The 18,629-nt window shown below is 38.4% G+C and overlaps 1 protein-coding gene across 1 annotated transcript in view; it reads left to right on the forward strand.

The window, feature by feature from the left end:
* The window catches only part of ST8SIA6 (ST8 alpha-N-acetyl-neuraminide alpha-2,8-sialyltransferase 6), a 39,866-nt gene that overhangs the window by 15,786 nt on the left and 5,451 nt on the right, over window positions 1-18,629 (forward strand). The window contains exons 5-8 of the mRNA XM_085309424.1: window positions 11,559-11,703; window positions 13,606-13,718; window positions 14,798-14,890; window positions 17,864-18,336. Of these exons, the coding sequence (XP_085165550.1) occupies window positions 11,559-11,703; window positions 13,606-13,718; window positions 14,798-14,890; window positions 17,864-18,332 (820 nt within the window). The 3' untranslated portion in view covers window positions 18,333-18,336. The remainder of the gene's footprint in view (window positions 1-11,558; window positions 11,704-13,605; window positions 13,719-14,797; window positions 14,891-17,863; window positions 18,337-18,629) is intronic.

The raw sequence follows: 18,629 nt of genomic DNA on the forward strand, positions 1-18,629 counted from the left end.
TTTTTTGCTTTTTTTGTGCAGAGCTGATAGGCAGTAAAGCTGCTCTCATCTGCTGTTTGCCCAAATACAATTAAGATTTTTTTTTTTTTTTTTTTTTTTGCTTTTTTTGTGCAGAGCTGATAGGCAGTAAAGCTGCTCTCATCTGCTGTTTGCCCAAATACAATTAAGATTTTTGTTTTCCAATCTTTTTTTAAYCCCTCTTCTTCTGAATGGGCCAGCCACCACTTACCAGCAATTTGGCACTTCTGCTGTGCTAGATGTATGAGRTAGTATCAGAGTCACTTCTTCCTATTCCAGCTTGGCTTCTTCCTCATTTATTACTTCCACAGTTTCCCTTCCTCTGTGCCATTGTCCAGGCCTTTGGGAATCCAACATTGTATCTTCCATCTAAATCTTCATATGAGACTCTCAGTCTTTAAGTACAACATGCTCACTATTCCTCTTGCTGCCTTTTTGCCTTCTGGCAAGGAGTAYGGGTGATAAGTGCTCTAGGTGGGTTATACCACCAACAACCAGACTGGAAATACTCAACAGTGTAAAATGTGGAGTGCACTAAGCCTTCTAGAAAATGTGGGCTATACATCCACTATAAGGAGAAAGTGAGCTTGCTAGCTTTAAGTTAGCTCAACTACTAGACATAACAAACCTTTTGTAACCCATGATTCAGCTCTGGACAAGCTTGGTTAATTCTTCAATATTCAAGGGCTCTGCTGTTATAGTTTCAATGCTTTTGGCATCAAAACTAGCTAGAGTACAACTGTACAACTAATTCATATATGTACCAACCCATGCTGCAATTGCAGTTCTGAGGGCAGTGCTGTGTATTTGTCTGTTCCTATGAAAGTTGACCTGCTTGGATATTGTCCAAAAGTTCTGTTGATGTGATTGAGGACCTGTACTTTGGTTTAAGGCCTTACAGATGATTATCGCACAAAAGGTGTATATATTTGCATAAGTCTTTTCTTTGTTTTTTCCTTCCTCTCAAACTGCTCTTCTCTCTGTTATTTTCCAGAAACAAGATGTTAAAATTTTACAGATATCCCTGCACCTAGACCACACTGGAGACTTTCAAGGTTTCCAGTCTCTTAGCAGTTGGTCAATAGAGGCTTTTTAAAAAGGAAAAAAAAAGAAAAGAGAGAAAAAGATATTCCGTATAAAATTTACGAACTAAACCTTTATATACTCCACGCTTACTGCACTTTCAGTTTTTTTTTTTTTATCAGACTTCAAGCACGAGCCTGGAACTAGCTCTGCAAGGACACTGCAGCTTAGGAATGATGCATTGACAGAGCTTTGTGTGGAACAGAGATTCTAGAAATGTGATCAAGAGAGGTAACCCTTTATTTTCCTCATCTGCTTAGACATCTGCTTAGAAGTTTCCACTCCCCATGCACAGTTACTTCTTGTCTCCCTGTCTCTGGTACTGCCCCATCTTTCATTCCCTCCTTTTCCCTTTCCTTCAACCAATTAATAAACTTCAGGCAGTACATTTCTCCTTTTGTTTTTTTCTAATTTTGTCTAGTATCAGTAACGCATAATAATGGTGTAATAGAAATATTATTCAGTTCTAAAAATTTCATTAAGTAGGTAGATAAACATAYCCATTTTGCAGAGGAGGAAATTAACCTCAGAGAGGCTGTGCAGCAGAATTAAGTAATACAGCTAGCCGTTATCAGGAGAGCTAGAATCTGCCTGTGTCACATTATCACCTGCCAGTGTCACCAGAAGTCTGCCTGATGACTAGAGTGCAGAGAAGCTGCTTGTCTTCTTTCCTTGTTTGCCCATCTCTTGAATGGAGTGAACACTTAAGTGCTTCTCAGATGTGATGTCAACTGTATGACATCTCTGTATTAACSTGAAGTTCTGAAGAGCAGTGAGACRTACATATTTATAAGGAATTTAATGTCTTAGGGCATAAACTGACCTCTAATTAATAAGGTTCAAAAGAAGATTCCCCAGAGATAGCAAATTTCTCAAATAAGCTTTCTTGTGATTTCCTTTGCAGCTTTGTTGTTTGCTATTATCATACTGGTAGTGGAGTAAATGAATCTGTACTCTGTAACTCCTATGTTCCTAGAAGGCAGAACTGTGTACCAATGAGTACACATCTTTTCTTCCTCTAAGTCTAACTCCTAGCAGATCCAGGCCAAATAAAAGGATATGGAWTATAAGTGGAATGCCGAAAATGCTTGTCTTGTATTTGGCAAAAGGGTTATGGCTGACAACACTGGTTGGCACAAGCCATAGTGGTCCCACTGCGCAAAAAGCAGAATGTGGGATTCCAGGGTGACCCTCCACAACCTGGCTCAGCTTTACCACGCAGCCATGCAAACTGTGTCCATCTGCTGTCAGAGAGTTCCCCTTTTCCCTTTCCAAATTCCTTTATCTAAAGCTGCTGTGCTGTGCCTGCTCACATGTACGAGGCTACACTGTTATCTGGCAGTGGTCAGTGCTTCTTGACAGCAACACTGTGTTCACCCATGCATTTCTCAAAATCAGGAACAATCAAGTACAAGCCATGATACTCTTTAATACCTCCTATATCCATAGTCACTTTTTTGTGATGGATTTTTGTCCTGCTTTGCCAGGGAAACAGTCACCTGTACCATCMCTTTATTTAGTGTCCATAATGTTGACATTAGTGCTGCTGGATTTGGATTGCCCTCAGAGGAGCACGTGCAAGCAGTTGGTTCATTGCTCTTGAAGTCTAGTGAAGATTCAGAATGCTTTGCATAAATGTTTGCCAGCCATTCCTTAGGGATTATCTGATTTCACAGCAGACACTAGCAGGGTGGTATAAGTATACCAGAAGATCTAGCAGTGCTGAAAATTCACTGGAAGAAATGCAATCCTAGAAAGAATGAATTAGGGAAAGTCTTTTCTAACATTTAGTGCTATCAACTCRTACAGAATATGATTTAAGTATGTTCTATTCAGATATTTTCTTTTGCAAAARTAACTTTATTTCTTTTGTTCTTTTTTTTCTTTTCATGTTCTTTACAAGCTTATGCCAGCCTAGAATTGCCACATGACCCCTTTGTTTTAAAGCTCACCTGAATTCTTCTTCCCTTTATGGATTTACATCAGCTCCAATTTGTTTTGGACAAAGCAAGTCCTCAGATTTCTTGGATATAAGAGAGGATTGGTGCAAACTTGGAAAGAGGTGCAATAATGCTGCACTACCTTGAAGTATCATTCTTAAAGCTCTAGAAGAAACTGTAGGATAGCTTTCTCTGCAAAGGCTCTTTTAGCTACAGTTGGTAGTCTCAGGTTCCCTAGGTAACGTGAATATTAATTATTATATTAGCATTCATCAAAGCCTTTCAACTTAAAAGAGATGTTTCATTAATGCAACAAATTAGAGCCCAACTGGATACAAGCTGTAGTTGTTTTCTGTACTTCCACCTCTCTGCTTTATAGACTTCTAAGTTTGATTTAGTCTCATTTGTGCTATAGACCTGCAGTGACAAATAATCTGCAGTTTTTCCAAATAGCTGTAACTCTTGTTTCTGCTGGAAGCTAGCAAATAGTTAAAACAGCCCTCAAAATGGCTGGAGAAGGGCTATGGCGAATGGTGGTTTAGAGGAGGCTCTGGACATTGTTTTCCTGGGCTATCTTGCTGAGCTTGGAGGCTGGTGTTGAGATACAGCAGTTCTGCRGGAGTGGTATTGTGCTGTGATAACCCTGTATGAACTGTGGATACTGGGCTCCCTCCTTAAGGAAATASCATTCCTGACAAACCTTATCTGCATCTGGTGGTGAGGGGAAAGGAAATACCTAGCTGTAAAATACACTTTTAAAAATGCTAATGTTACACTTTTCTTTTTTTTGGGGGGTCGTGGTGGTAAATGTTAATACTTAAAAAAACAAATTGAGGTCTGGGAAGGAATAGTTAAGAGATCAACCTGTTTTCATAGTCCTATAATTTCTCCTCCTGCTTTTTATTCCCTGACCTCTGTTACCTTCTCCGACTTTAATACCTCTTCTGAAAAATATGTGCTAAATATTCTTACAGATTATAAAATCCTATTCCTCCTTGAAGGGATTAATTTGAAGTATATTATATACCACAGCATATATAACAGTATTGCTTAACACATCTGYGTATTTCAATAAAACACAACTGAAACACAAATAAAATATCTTGCARGGTCAGTTTATGCTTACATAAGCTCACACTAGCACATAATCAATAGCTTTCCTAACACTAAACAGATCAATAATTCCACTGTACTCTGAAATCTTCCATTTCAGCATACAAAGAAATACACAAAACTGAGATTACATTATGGTTTCAGAGTACATTTGCTGCRTGTTTAATAAACCATATGTAAAATCTGAAATACAGATTCAGAGACATACTTCCATTTCAGAAGAGAAAAGGGCTGAGTGGAGAGAGTGAGTGACTGGTGTTAGTTAGAAGAAACAGATGAATCTTTTAATTGCTTGCAGACTTTATATTTTCCTAAAAGTTGGAAAATTCTTATAATGGGAAATTAAATAGGATCAGATTGAGCTAGTTATGTTTTCGTGGTAGACTTTAAGTGCTTTGAAAATTTTATTATACTTCTTACATATTTAGCCTTATTTCAGATCCAACCTTGTTGATTTTCATTGTCTTAGATATTTATGATGTTACTTCATTTTTGTTCAAGGACTGTCTGCATAGCAGAGATTCTTCAACAGATGCTGTTTCAGACGTGAGATTTAAGCACTCTTTTCTCAAAGTTTGGAATATRTCGCAATATTGCACTGTTAGAAAGCATTGATTTCCCAGTATTGACTGGGCTTGACAAAAAGCCTGGAGAAATGAATAACATTGTCTAGAGCCCTAGTGCAGTACAATAAGATAATTTCTTGCTCACTGAAAAATGTTACAGGACACACAGGAGTGGACATAAATTAAGAGTAGTCTTACTATTTGTAGTTGCACCCTTTAAATTTTGGTATTATATAGTGGACTTTTTTGTATGTCRTTCTCTGAACTGTCATGATAGTTTATGATAATATGCAGCTTCAAAATCTTTGTATTCACATGTACAGTACAATAGCTCACATGATCTGAAAACTTACCCAAGCTAGGTGAACTACTAAAACAAATTATTATACAAACATAGACTTTCTCTGGTCATTAGTAAGCCAGATATTTGTCACTTGGAATACTTTGCCTTTTATTCAAATGATACTACAAACCATATTTTCAGACACACTAAGCATATGGCTGTCACTTAAACTGCTTACAATAGCTAGTTTTGAATATTTACTATTTTTACTTTGTGTTTGGTTATATATGGTGTTTCAATTCACTGTTTGATAACTAAAGATCAACAAAGGGATCTGACTGTGCAAGCACTACTGGTGTGGATAACATGCAAATATTTTGTAATAGGAATATTATGCTATGTTTCTGCAAACAAACATTCATTTGTTTGTTGCTTACTACAGACCTTTATAAAAGGTGAACTGAACAGAATTGATACTTTGTAAAAATACAGAGATAGAAGGGATCTCAAGACTATCTAGTCTCTGGACTCCCTGTGAAATCCATCTTTCTCAGACAGACTTAAATCTGTCTAGGCCATTCCTGAAAGATATTTGGCTAAATGTCTAATAAAAATCTCTAGTGAATGAAATTCTGCAACTTCCCTAGGCAATCTATTTCAGTGTGCTTCTTAATATTAGATCTAAACTTTCTTTAGTGCAAATTAAAATGATTTCTTCTTGCCTTCCCCCCAGTGGCCTTAGAGGACAATTGAACATCTATTCTTTAGAAAAATTTTGCATATTATAGTACTTGCACTTCTGCAGTGTCTGTCACTATCCACTTTTCCCCTCCTACCTCAATTTAGTGCAAAGTATATTCATAGGAAATATTTCACACTTCTGTTCCTAGCAATGAAAAATGCCCTCTGGCTCCWGCTCTACAGAAATTTGTGTCACACACTGAAGTGTAGTCTACACAAAAGCAGCCCTATTAAATTCACAGAGTTGAACTTGATAGGTCAGATTCTGCTGGCTCTGGTCCCCTASCTGGTTTTGTATTATCTTTATGATTTTTTTGAAAAGCATCTTGTCTGTTAAAAGCAGCCTTTTAAAAATAAACAAGGTAGCAGATCTTTCATTTTAAAATTATGAGATTTTTAGAAAATAAATAAATGCAGAAAATACAGCCGCTTGAAGACCAGGTTAACTGTGTTGGCCCAGTGATCCAGTTCTAGATTGGAACAGACAAAGTTCCAGTGGTAAATTGCTGTCTGTCACAAAGTATGAGGCTGTGTAAAATTTTTGTGCAGAAGAAGGGGCCTTTTCACACCAAGTATTTAACTCAATAAAATACTAAAAAGTTGTAGAACAAAACAAGTTTAGCTAAGCATCTTCTTTAATGAAAGAAGGTAATCTGAATGAAAACTATCCTACTTGCTGCAGAAGGATAAAGCAAAGGTCCTTTTGCTGCCTGTAGCTGTAATGTGGAGGAGTCAGGAATCTTTAAACTCTGCAGCTGCTCTTTCCATAAACACAAATTTCACTCTTATTAAATATTATAGATTATTCARATCCCACTTGAGATAAGAACTGTGCTGGCTTTTGGATCAGCCAAGGAGCTCTGTTAGCCCTTGGCTAACCACTGACTGCTTTAACCGTTACAGCTGATTCCCATTCAGTTGTTGGAAGGAAGATGCTAAGAAGTCTGCGCTCTCCTCAGGATGTGTGTACGCTGTGTATGGTCAGCAGGCATGAGCAGCCTGTGCCCAAGCTCTGAACCAACTGAAAGGCCTGTGTCTATACTGGTGCAGAACCTGGATGAGCTAATTAACTTTACTGCTAGGAAGGATATAATAGTTCAGGCTGAGCTTCATGGCTACACAGCTACTATGGAAACTCCGAAGAAACTACCCCAGCATATTTAGATCCTGCAGATACTTACACATCTGGCTACTGCTAAATTAAAGAGTGTAGATTTTTCATGTAAAGGTGTTACATCATGCAAAGGGTTTTGAAAACAGGTATAGTCAAGGCAACAGTTCTGTATTATTACCCAAGGGTCAATCTATACAATTAGTCCAATATTTGAAAACACCATTATTCCTTTTGGTTGTCTCAGTGTTTGGATAACCTGCTTGAGAAAAAAGGATTTTCTTAAGTTCTCAGCACCTGCAAACCTGAAGAAATTATTTGGATGCCGTGTGGGCTCTGAGTTCCATCCTAGTTGGTCTCAGTAGAGAGCTGGGGCCATGGTAGTTGTTCCAAGAAGGAAGAAATTCAGCAAAAGYATCTGCTGGTCAACAAAGTACTTTCCACGGTCAACAATGACTATTTGTTGTCTTCAATATGAATAAGGATTCTTAGGCAAATGCAACATACTACTACAGTTAGTTTATTGATTAGAGTTATCATGACTGTACTCATTCAGTGTTATGAAGTTTATATTACCAGTCCTAATGGAATAGCCTTATTATACTGATATATACTGATTTTATTTCTTCTTTTTTTATAAGTCAAATTTCCAGATAATGCAATTGGCTCCCTTTTGCTTGTCTTGGTACAAGAAATATCTGTGTTTGATGTTATTCCTGGAGTTCAAAAAGAGCTCTGAAATCTCAGTCCACTTCCAGCTCTTTGCAGGAGAAATGCTGCAGGAAGGCGTGCCTCCCCAGATAAGAAATTCGTAGTGCCACCCTGCAGCCTAAAGGAGGTACCTGCCAAACTGKGGGTCCTCCAAATATTTGGTCCTTTGATTCCACATTCATGCCGGACTTTTAATGGTGTGGCTGGATCTTAAAAATGCTTTGTTCTAGACTAACCCCGATGCCTAGCAGCTCTGTTAATAATTGGAACTGAAACCTTCTCTACATAAAGTATTTAAATGTTCTTACACATATCTGAGCTGGATGATCAGCCTGTGTAGCAACACTGCATCTTCCAAGAGCTGCCCCATATCTCAACATTTTGTCCTGGTCAGAACTTCACAGACAACAYGGATCACTTTCCATCCCTTCAAGGGAGATTCAGAGTTTGACTTTAAGGTACTGCCATTTGGTGCTGTTATGATTCTGACCCTTATCTCTTATTTCACCATCTAGTTAGGAAATGTTTTATGTTGGAGCTTTTACCAGTTTCTCTCTTCCCAAATGGCATAATACACAAATTAAAATACTGGCTTGGCTTTGCAACACTTTACATATCGTACTTGTTAAAAGAATCGGTTTTTACAATACATATCTCAGGCTTATGAAGCATATACTCTTTTAGGTGTCATTGCCTAATGATAGAGACCATATATGTGATGGTTGTGGAARTAATTACTTGAACCACCCAGTCTCTACCCATTTCTCATCACTTGCTGTCAGTTGTAGAGGTACCTTGTGTCAYAGCTTGTATGAACAAGTTGCTGAATGTTTTTCTAGTGGGTTTTTGCAGCTTGCAGGTTATACATATTATAGCTCAAGCTTTGTACATTGATGCTTGGGCACCAAGGAGTTCTGTGTCAWGATTTGATGCAAATGAGAGATTGCTACTGGTATGTGTTAGCCTTTAGCATATATGTTATTAAATAACATAAGAATATACATCATTAATCAATATGTATTTCCTTATTCCCACTGCATTTCTGAGTTAACCTGTYTTTGTTTTACTGCCTCAGCAGATCCATAATATTAATTAAAATTATTACTTATGAGTTCTATCTGTTTTTCTTCAGACCATTTCTGCTTTTATTGAAGCACTCATTCCTGTGGAAAGAGTAATAAAAAGAAAGAATGCATTGTCTGTATTAATTAATGTTACCTATTATCAGTTTCCTTTTTCAGATTCTGATAGCCATCAGACACTTCTGTTTGTTTTGTGAAAACTGGGCAAGAATATTGTGGAGTTATTCCTTTCTACTCTGCATGTCCTGAAACCCCAAGGATTTCAGAATTACAATTTTTATGATTCCTAATCTGCATGTGATTGTCAGGGGGCAGGAATGGCCGGCTGCTCCCTAAGGGGCAGGCAACTGGGATCCCCGTGCAGTGACCTGGCTGGCAGCCACTGCCCCATTGCCCACCAGGGTGCCAGGACAGCCCCAAGTCTGGACATCGGGCATGGGGCACCGCCAGGGACAGGGATGGGCTAGGGCCAGGCTGGGTGGTTGGGGCCATGGTTGGGGCAGGGGCTGTGGCCAGGCAGGGGCAGAGTTGTGGTAGGGTTGSAGCACTGCTGCTGCATCCCGGAGCAGTGACTGAGGGCCCTGTGCTGGGCTGAAATGGGGGCTGCAGCCGGGTAGGGTGCGAGAGGCTCCAGGGAGGTGGGCAGGGACAGACAGACAGACGGATGGCTGTTAACGCCCTCAGGGCAGAGTCCTAATAGAGATCTTTGAATTCACTTACTTCTGTTGCTACAGTACATGATTAAGGTTAAAAAAAATGGTTAAAGCAAAAAGTTACCAAGAAGAAGAGCAAATACACTCTAGTCAGGAGTGGTTCAAGAACATCCAGTGTCCTCCCAGACTTACTCATTTGAGTTTCCTGCCTCATTACTTGATTTGTATTTTTCTGTATATTTAAAATAGGATACCATATGCATAGAGCAATTGTTTTCATCATTTATGTACCTGTTGAGCCATGTGAGTGTACTCTCAGATCCATCCCCACCTGTGTACGTAGTGTCTCCTATGGTCCAGGCACCCGTTATGGCTGAGCGCAAGGCAATGGGAATCGTGTACAGGGATCAGAGTGGAATATGGCTTGGGCAAATAGAGCCATGCTGTTTACTCTTTCATGAGTAATATTTTCTGTTATCATTTCCTGATAACTTGCCTAGTAAGATTATTTAAAATCTATTCCACCCCAGAATTCACTCATTCCCAGTATTCCTCRTGCATCTGGAAACTTTACCTGGGAGTCCGTGAGGAGTTCCTGAGCTCAGTATTCAAAACAGGTTAACGTGTACCAGTAAGCCATTTGACAATTCAAATGGTACTCTTTCTTTTGGTCTTTTGTGTATGAATCAAGCCAACTGCCTAACAAACTTCCCCCCTCCCCCCCGCCCCACTTTGACTGTTATTTGTACATGTAGTATGATGTAGTATGATATAGTAGAAAAGTTAGGCTTGGAATCATCACAGATYTATTAGTTATCTTCCCTGTCTTCTAGAAAACATAATCCTTTGGATCCTTCCATGTGCCAGAACAAGCATCATCTCCACCAGAAACAAAACATTCCTGTAGTAGAATATTAGCTAAGTGTAAATCGTTGATAAAGTTGAAAGGAACAGCTTATCTTTCCTGTGTTTTACTCTGTTAAAGTCAGCTTACTTTCAGGCAGAATTTAGCTTGTATTGTTTAACTTGTTCCAGTGGCTTGTTTTATCTTACTCACTGAAAAAGTCTGAAATAAAGCTTTCCTTTTCCTCTGGCTACTTCTATAAACATATTTTTTTTCTTCACAATTAATCCTTCTGAGTTAGGAAAGGAACAATCATCTATTCTCTGCTGTGTTATCTTTTCAAAATTCCAAGCAACTCTGTGATTGGTGAATTTTCTTCTCTAAACAGTTAATATTTCTTTTAATGTCTCACCTAATGAGACAGGTATGTCCTGTCAAATGATAAATAATRACTGGCCATGAATGTTTTAGCCTCAGGTCTGAAAACTGGATCCAGTAGTAGCAGAGAGAGCATTGTTCCTTAAAGCAAAATGCATTGCAGGGCTTCAGGTCTGATTTCAAAGGGCTCAYGGAGCTTTTCATTGCATTTCAGTGTTTCTTAATAGTATAGGCTATTTACATACATAATATTTACGTAAAGTTTGGTGGTAACATGACTTTACTCCTACATAATGTTTAAATGAGGGAACCTCTTGCCCTCCGTCTATTTAAAGACTTCAGCTGGGTATTTTSGGTAGCTGCTAGGCTATCTATCTGCTACAGAGAGGGTATCTGTCTTCTTTACTTGCAAATTGTCATATAATTTACTTAACATCTGTGATATTGTGTACAACAAAACTGTACTGGACAGTTGCAGAAACAAATTTTAATTAATTGACTTGCAACCATCTAGCTGTTCAGTAGGCTAAACTCTATACCCTGTATTTGTCATCCTCCATTCCTTTTGTCTTCTTAGTTCTTTTTTTCTTCAGCCGTTTGGTTTCTTACGGTCACTTGTTCTGTGTTAAATGAAATCCTTTTGTTAATTCTTTGGGGACTGAATCATGTTTTCTGTGTAAAGTCTAACACTGGTTTTAGTTGAAGACTCTCAGYGTTTTCTATGATAATCTTCATCTTAACAATTGATAATAACGATAAGATTGATTCTGACTTTATCTGGATGGAAAAGGGAGAATGAGAGAGAAAAATAGGATAAGAGAAGTGGTTCTTGGACTGATTATTTTCTCAACCATTTTTGTTAAGTTGGACTTGCTCTATAAAGCAAGTCAAGGGAAACACAATTATGGAGGGTTCATATAGCCTTTTGGTACTTAGTTAATTAGAACTGGTTTTCATTCTCTTAGTTCTCTAACATCTCTTTTCTACTCATTTCCCTGTCCTTGAGCAAGTTTTGTTTGTTTGTTTGTTTTGCAGGTCAGAATTAGCTTCCTGCTGTGATGCAGYTCACAATTTTATTGCTTCTCAAAACAATACCCCCCTGGGAAGTAACATGAGCTATGAGGTGGACAATAAAAAGACCATCCTTATCACGGAGGACATTTTTAGGATGCTGCCTGTGGTAGGAACTATATCTTTACCTTTAGTTATACTTGCAGTATCATAAATATTTTGGGATAGAAATAGAGCTGCTTTGTTTGATTGCCACTGGAAGGACCTCTTCACTCCCTATATATGCTGCATTTACCTAGCAGAACTTTTTTTTAGMTTTCCTCTGCAGCAGGGGAGGAATGGACATGGCATAGTAGTTCAGAATATATAGGTGACGTTGCTACAGAACACAATTTGCAGCCTCTCTTGATAGCCAACCATGTTTCTTAAGGGTTTTTTTTGGTCCAAGACATGAAGCCTATGGACTGAATCCTCTGAGAACATTTGCCTTGCTTTTCTCATTCCTGTTTTCAAAGATATTTCAGTCTTTAAGGAATATTTCATATTCCACTTATTCTCATGCCATTTCCAATGCAGGCTTGGGCATACTACTTGTGAAAACTATTTTGAGGATAGACCTGCTACTGATGTGGAACATCTTTGCRTCCAGAAAAACAGGCTGAATGAAGGAATCAGATTTTGAAGCTAGGGACTTTAACAAATGCGACAAGGCAATGTGTATCTTGCAAGGGATCTCTGTTACCCTCTCCGGTATTCTTGATCTGTGAGATCCCAAATACTGTAAGTCTAATCCTTTCTTACACTGCTGTAAATCACAGAGAACCTCCATTGCAAWACAGGAGGTTACAGTGCTTTCATACCAACACTGAACGAAAGATAAAAGTATTTTTTACCCACGCGGAATAAAAGATAAAACTTGTACTTTTTGGGTGCATATATACTTGTTAAGCTAGGCAGAGTTTTCTGGGTCATGTGTTCTCCTATAATAATGAAACAAACTGTCTTTCTAGAATTGAACAAAATATTTTATCGTATTGTCTTGAGATGTATTGCTGGACATGATATTTGCCACTTCCCCATGCTTTTTTCCTTGTCCATGACAATAGTGCCTTTCCTGTTTCTCTTTGGGCAGCTGATGGGAAAAGAAGGAAAGATACAGCTCTATTTAAGAAAGTTTTGATTCAGTTTTACAAATGGGTTTAATTTCTGCGCTTGACGTAGCCWAACTTTGCCCTCACTGTTGAAGGTCAGTGCTCCTACAGCAGGAGAGACTGAATGAGAAGTATATCTGTTCCTGAGACCCTTGGATARCAGCCAGCTATATTAATGTCAACTGAAATAGCCAACAATTTACATTAATATKCCAAGCTGTGATCTCTGCTGATTCACAAGTGGATGCACTTAGCTCTTACTCAGCTCCCCTGCGGCAGGACAGTAACCTCTAACAAGAGTAGTAGTGGAGAAGGCAAGCAACCAGAAATAGTAACTGCTTCAGCTATCAGTCAAATTCACTTACGAATTTAAGTTAGAACACRTAACTATCCATTGCAGCATCTTTCAGGTTTCCCTAAATTCATTACTTTACCTAAAATATAATTGAATGATTGCAAATTAGTAAGCATTTACAAAGTTAGCATCCATCAGCTGACACAGTCAACRTGGCAACTCCCAGTCTGTTACAATGCAGAATTAAAGTATCCAGGAAGAGCTAGTCCGTGAATGCTGTGAGGAATCAATCCAATACAAGATCATTTTCATGTTAAGCAAGTTTAAAATGTATTCATCCAGTTTAACAGTCCAATGTTATTCCTTCAAAGTAGTGAAGACAGAGATAGCCATTCTTAGTCTGTTGACGACTRTTTTTGGCTCTTGGCTACGCAGGCCTGGCAACCCTGGCTGCTAAATGGTGGGTGCTTTCACTAGGATGTACTGGATTAAACCTGCAACACAAATGGATTGCACAAATCATCAAATCATGCTTTGGATTCCTTGCCACTAGAAGTTAAAAACAAACAAACAATCATCAGAAGAATTATAAAACTTTGGCTATATCATTTTTATTTGTTTGCAGTCCTCTCCTCTTTCAGTCTATCGCTTCAAGAACTGTGCAGTGGTTGGAAATGGAGGCATTCTCAAAAATTCCAGTTGTGGAGCTGAAATCGATCGTTCTGACTTTGTGTTTAGGTAAGAGCTGCTTGATCTTACTGGAGAATGTTGAATGTTTCTAAAAGCTTGGAAGGATTGGAAGCATGCCAGTGCCGGTTTGTACCAATGAGAGAAAAAGATCTTGACATAGTTCCTCCTTTCAAAGGGAGAAAGCCTTTCTGCTTTATAGATTTTCAAAACTAGATTTGTGAAAACAGGTGAAATATCACATGTTTACATTTACRCTTGGGTTACCAAAGGGTTTACTTAGCCTTAGGTTGGCTCATTAATGTAGTTACTATTAGCACCTTCTGTTCACCATCTAAAAATCAGGCTTCTAGTTTAAGTAATTGTTTCAGCTCCCCCTATAGACTGTTGAGAAAATAGAGAGTGATTCAGCCCACCTCTCTCAGTACGATTCTCAGAATCTAGATTCTACAGAACAAACTGAGTAACCAAGTGAAGGTTCTTTTCTCAGTGATGTCCAACCATACAGTCTTCTGAATTTTGTATCCTTTCCTTTTTTTTTTTGACTAATATTTGGACTTTCCAAATTAAAAAGTCTTTCCAATTAGATAATTGACCTTAATAAAAATGAGGAATCTACATTCTAGATCTAAGTGACTCACTTTAAAAAGAAATACCTTCTTTACCGTATAACAAGCTATTGTTTCCCCTATTTGGGCAAGTTATGTTAACCTCATGAAACAGCCATCAACATTGCTCTGCCAGCTGAGGGATTGCTATCAATCACACTGCTTTTAAATAGCAAATAGTAGAAGACTTTCTGGAAAATGCATTGTTTAGGCAAGAAGGGCAATATTTTCCAAAAAATAACAGAGAATTCACAGATGGACTCCTTATGGGATTTCAACTTGCATCTGATTTGTGAAAGCTCATTTATGAAACTGAGCTCTCTGTGCTATATTTTAACCATCTGCACAGCAGATTAAATATTTTTACCAGAAATGTTGTAAGCCTTATTTAATATTTGTAAAGTGCTTGGAGATCTCTGGAGCTGACATGAAAATGTCATTCCGCAAAAGAAGAATTTGCAAGTAATAACTGCGAGGCATTTCTGATGGACTTCTATTAAAATAAGTGTTTCTCAATTTCAGGTGTAACCTCCCTCCAACCACAGGAAGCATTAGCAAAGATGTTGGCAATAAAACAAACCTTGTGACTGTTAATCCAAGTATCATAGCTCAGAAGTAAGTAGTCCTGCAATTCTGTTTCTGTGCAATATTATATAATTGTTTGACATGATTTAGATTTTTTTAAAAATCCATTGGGATATTAGCACAGAGAGTGGTGCAGAGAGATTACTTCATTGGTAAGGCTTAGTTCTCACGTAAAAGATGTACAAGTCTAAAAGGAAATCTATTACACACAGCCTTTTTATAACAAAAAGGAGGCAACAATATCCAGATTAGCAGGTGCCTCTGCTGGTACCAGTTCACACCTTATGAAAGAGTAAAATCGATCACTGCAAGTCCAGCCCTCTTCCCCCTACAAAATCCCTACGACCCCCAACAACAACAACWACAACAAAAGGWCTTATAATCATAAAWCAGGAAAACTTGGAAAAGTGTGTCCAATTCAACCAGTGGGACTATAAACACATGTTCTTAGTATTCTGGAAAAGGGTAAGTCCTGAATGGAGGCCCAATTTCTGTAATTCATTTTATCAGTCTGAACCAAAGCTGCTCACCCACTTTTTTTCTCAGCAAAGTTTTCTTTTCACCTTCTTGATGAAAAGAAAATCTACTAAAGCTAGGCTGACTAATCTGGCATCTTCAGCAGTCTGGAGCTGCAGCTTATCTATGAAAAGGACTGCTATGGGATATTATTTACTGCTTATTGATCTAACTGCATATTGTTGTTTGACATATCTGTATTTGTCAAATAGACAACACCGGGCAAAGTTCTTATAGCTCAAAAGCAAGAAGAAACAGTGCAGTAAGCACAGAAATGACTAACAGGTGTTTGTCATTGATTCAAGGAGACAGCTTGAATTTTTGCAGTGAGTACTGACTGCTTTGATGCTTACCCAGCCCTTTTTGACTTAAATGGAGATGAATTGTTGCTTCTCCTCAAAATAGAATTAGCTCATTGACGTTAATGGGGCTGTACAAGAACATGAGAAAGGAAAACTTGGTCCAGTGACTCAGCTTCATTGGTGACTATTGAACTGATGCATGATTTCTCTGGGTTTGATCATGGTGTCCTGTCACACCTACACTTACTTTTAAGTCAAATTATACTATACTGGCATTAATAGGTGTTATAGTGAAGAAAGTAGGAGCTAAGCCTGTGTGAGGATGAAATGAGATTGTGTGAGGACTTTGGAATTTGAGCATTTTAATTATTTAAATATTCAGAGGAAACTGTAAACGCTCTGAAGGAGAGGGACGTGATTTGGCACCATTTAACAGAGCTGAGTTTGTTTTCTCAAAAGACCTTTTTCTGATTTTAATCAGTTTAATTTCTAATTCTGCATTTAGGCTTAGTCTGATAGTACGATTGTTAAGGTTATGTTAGCTTTTGAAACATACCTGACAAGGCATACAATGCAGAGGAAAGAAGCACGGTTCTTATGTGTCCTAATGGAGCTGGACTACTCTGCACCTAAAAGTAATGAAGCTCTAAGGGAAAGCAAGATGAAGCTGAGTCATTAAAGCTTCTAGCTAAGAAAGGAGAGCAGAGGTCTGAAATTTGCTCTGAAGGCTCTTTGTGCATTTTACACTGAGCAGAAATAGAGATAATTCTGGGAGGCCAGAAGTTCACCATTCAGTCACCCTCCCCAGCTATAGCCTCAGGCCTTCTGTGCTTGCTTTGTCTGTTGACTGGCATGCTCGGAGCAGGGGCCCAGGCGTACCAGGAGGGGCTGAAAGGCTCTCATTTAGTCTGTGTCAGAGTCTAGTGGCAATGGCACTTCTCTGGGAAGCAGAAGCTGTAAGTTTAAACCCTTCAGACTGAGAAGGGAGGTGGACCCATGTTTTTCACTCCTTGCCTAAGTTGTGCAAGAGGCAACTGGTAACTCCTCCATTAGTGAGGATTTAGAATGGCAATAGCAGTGGTTGCTGTCCACTTTCTCGAACTGAATGTTGCATGAGAAGAGGATTTGAATCTGCTCAGTTTGCAAGAAGAGATGAAACCACATCTTCCAGTTTCTACTGTAACTGTTGGGCTACTTTGTGAAAAGTAGGATCTGATAGCCCTTAAAAAAAAGGCAAATATATCCTGCTCAGACAGACAACTACCAACAAAAAGGGACTAAGTGCTTTGAATCCCAAAGTGGATGTAAGCACCGTATGTTCAGATGATTCAGACACCTAGGGTCTATATAGGAAATGAGCTGAGTGACACTGTTGTGTCTTATATTGCTTCTTGAATAACGCTTGGAAATTCACTAGTCAGTATTGAGAATCACTGAATTATACAACAGAGAGAAATGAGCCTTTTTGTTGACTGCTAGGAAACTGAAGTATCTCAGAATAAGATATATTTTCTTTGTGAAGTCAGGCCTCTAAGTCTTGAGGGAACATCCACATGTTCCCTTTGAAGTCAAGGGAAATAAATAGGTGTGTCAGGATTTTCAGCTATTCAACAAGTCTATCAAAACCAGCTAAGCTTTTGCAAATCTTGGACACATGCTGACCTTTTGCTCTCCAAGACTGCTAGCATGCAGGAGCAAGTACTCCTATTTCCACACAAGGCAGACATCCAGGATTTGAAGATGGGTTATCATATACTTATTCATGTAAGAAATAGTTTTCAAAAATACACACAATACATACCATAGTGCATGTATTTTTATACTGAGAAAGTATGAATACGATTTTTTTGCATTCTCCTTTGAAGCTTAAGTTGATCGTCTCTGAAAACAGGTCCTGCTCTCATTAACAGTGGATTTGATCTCCTCTAATACCTCCTATGTTACCAACTCAATTCTATAATGTGTATTGTTATTATACAGTAAAGTCAGATTTTCATATCAGCACATGGAAGTATGAAAACATATAACAGGTTGATATACAGTTGCAATATAGACAGGCTGAACTGGTGCGATTGAGCTGAATTCACAAATCATGTGGATGTAAAGTCATGCTGTTTGGTCTGTAGTATACTTATGTCAATAGTACATTTCATTCACTCTTTTCCTAAAATATTGTATTTGCCAGATACAACAAACTCAATGAAAAGAAGACAGAATTTTTGGAGAACGTTGCGGTCTAYGGAGATGCTTTCCTTTTATTGCCAGCATTTTCTTTCAGAAGCAACACCGCTACTTCTTTTAAAGTATATCAAACACTTAAAGAATTCAAAGCAAAACAGAGAGCAATATTTTTTCACCCTACTTACCTGAAAAGTCTTGCCCAGTTCTGGAGAACTAAGGGTGTGAAAGCCTATCGATTGTCATCTGGTTTTATGATCACTAGTGCTGCTCTTGAGCTGTGTGAAAATGTGAAGCTATATGGCTTCTGGCCTTTCTCAAAATCCACAGAGAAGATGCCAATTAGCCACCACTATTATGACAACCAACTGCCTAAACCAGGTTTCCATGCAATGCCCAAAGAATACAACCAGATCCTTCAGCTTCATGGCAAAGGCATTTTGAAGTTGCAGTTTGGTAAATGTAGATCAGAATAAAAAGGTAGGTCACATTCTTCCCACATAAAATGTCTTCAAGTAATGTGTCAAGACAAAACTTCTTTTTTTGCAAACACTCTGGGTCTATTCTTCCTTACAGAGATATTTCTTCCCTAGAATCACTGAACGTTGTGTCCATAAGTAAGTGAAAGATGGAGTTTATTGAAGAAATGTGAAGTATCACAGAGCTGAGAAATGTTCTCTAATTGTTAACTTTAGACAGAGGGCATAGCTAAACACATGTTATTGCCATAGTTCATTATCAGTTAACAGTGTCTCCTCATCTCAGGCATATTT

This window comes from Rhea americana, unplaced genomic scaffold (genome assembly GCF_003343005.1).
Source record: "Rhea americana isolate MKP2758 unplaced genomic scaffold, rheAme1 scaffold_298, whole genome shotgun sequence".
NCBI lineage: Eukaryota > Metazoa > Chordata > Aves > Rheiformes > Rheidae > Rhea > Rhea americana.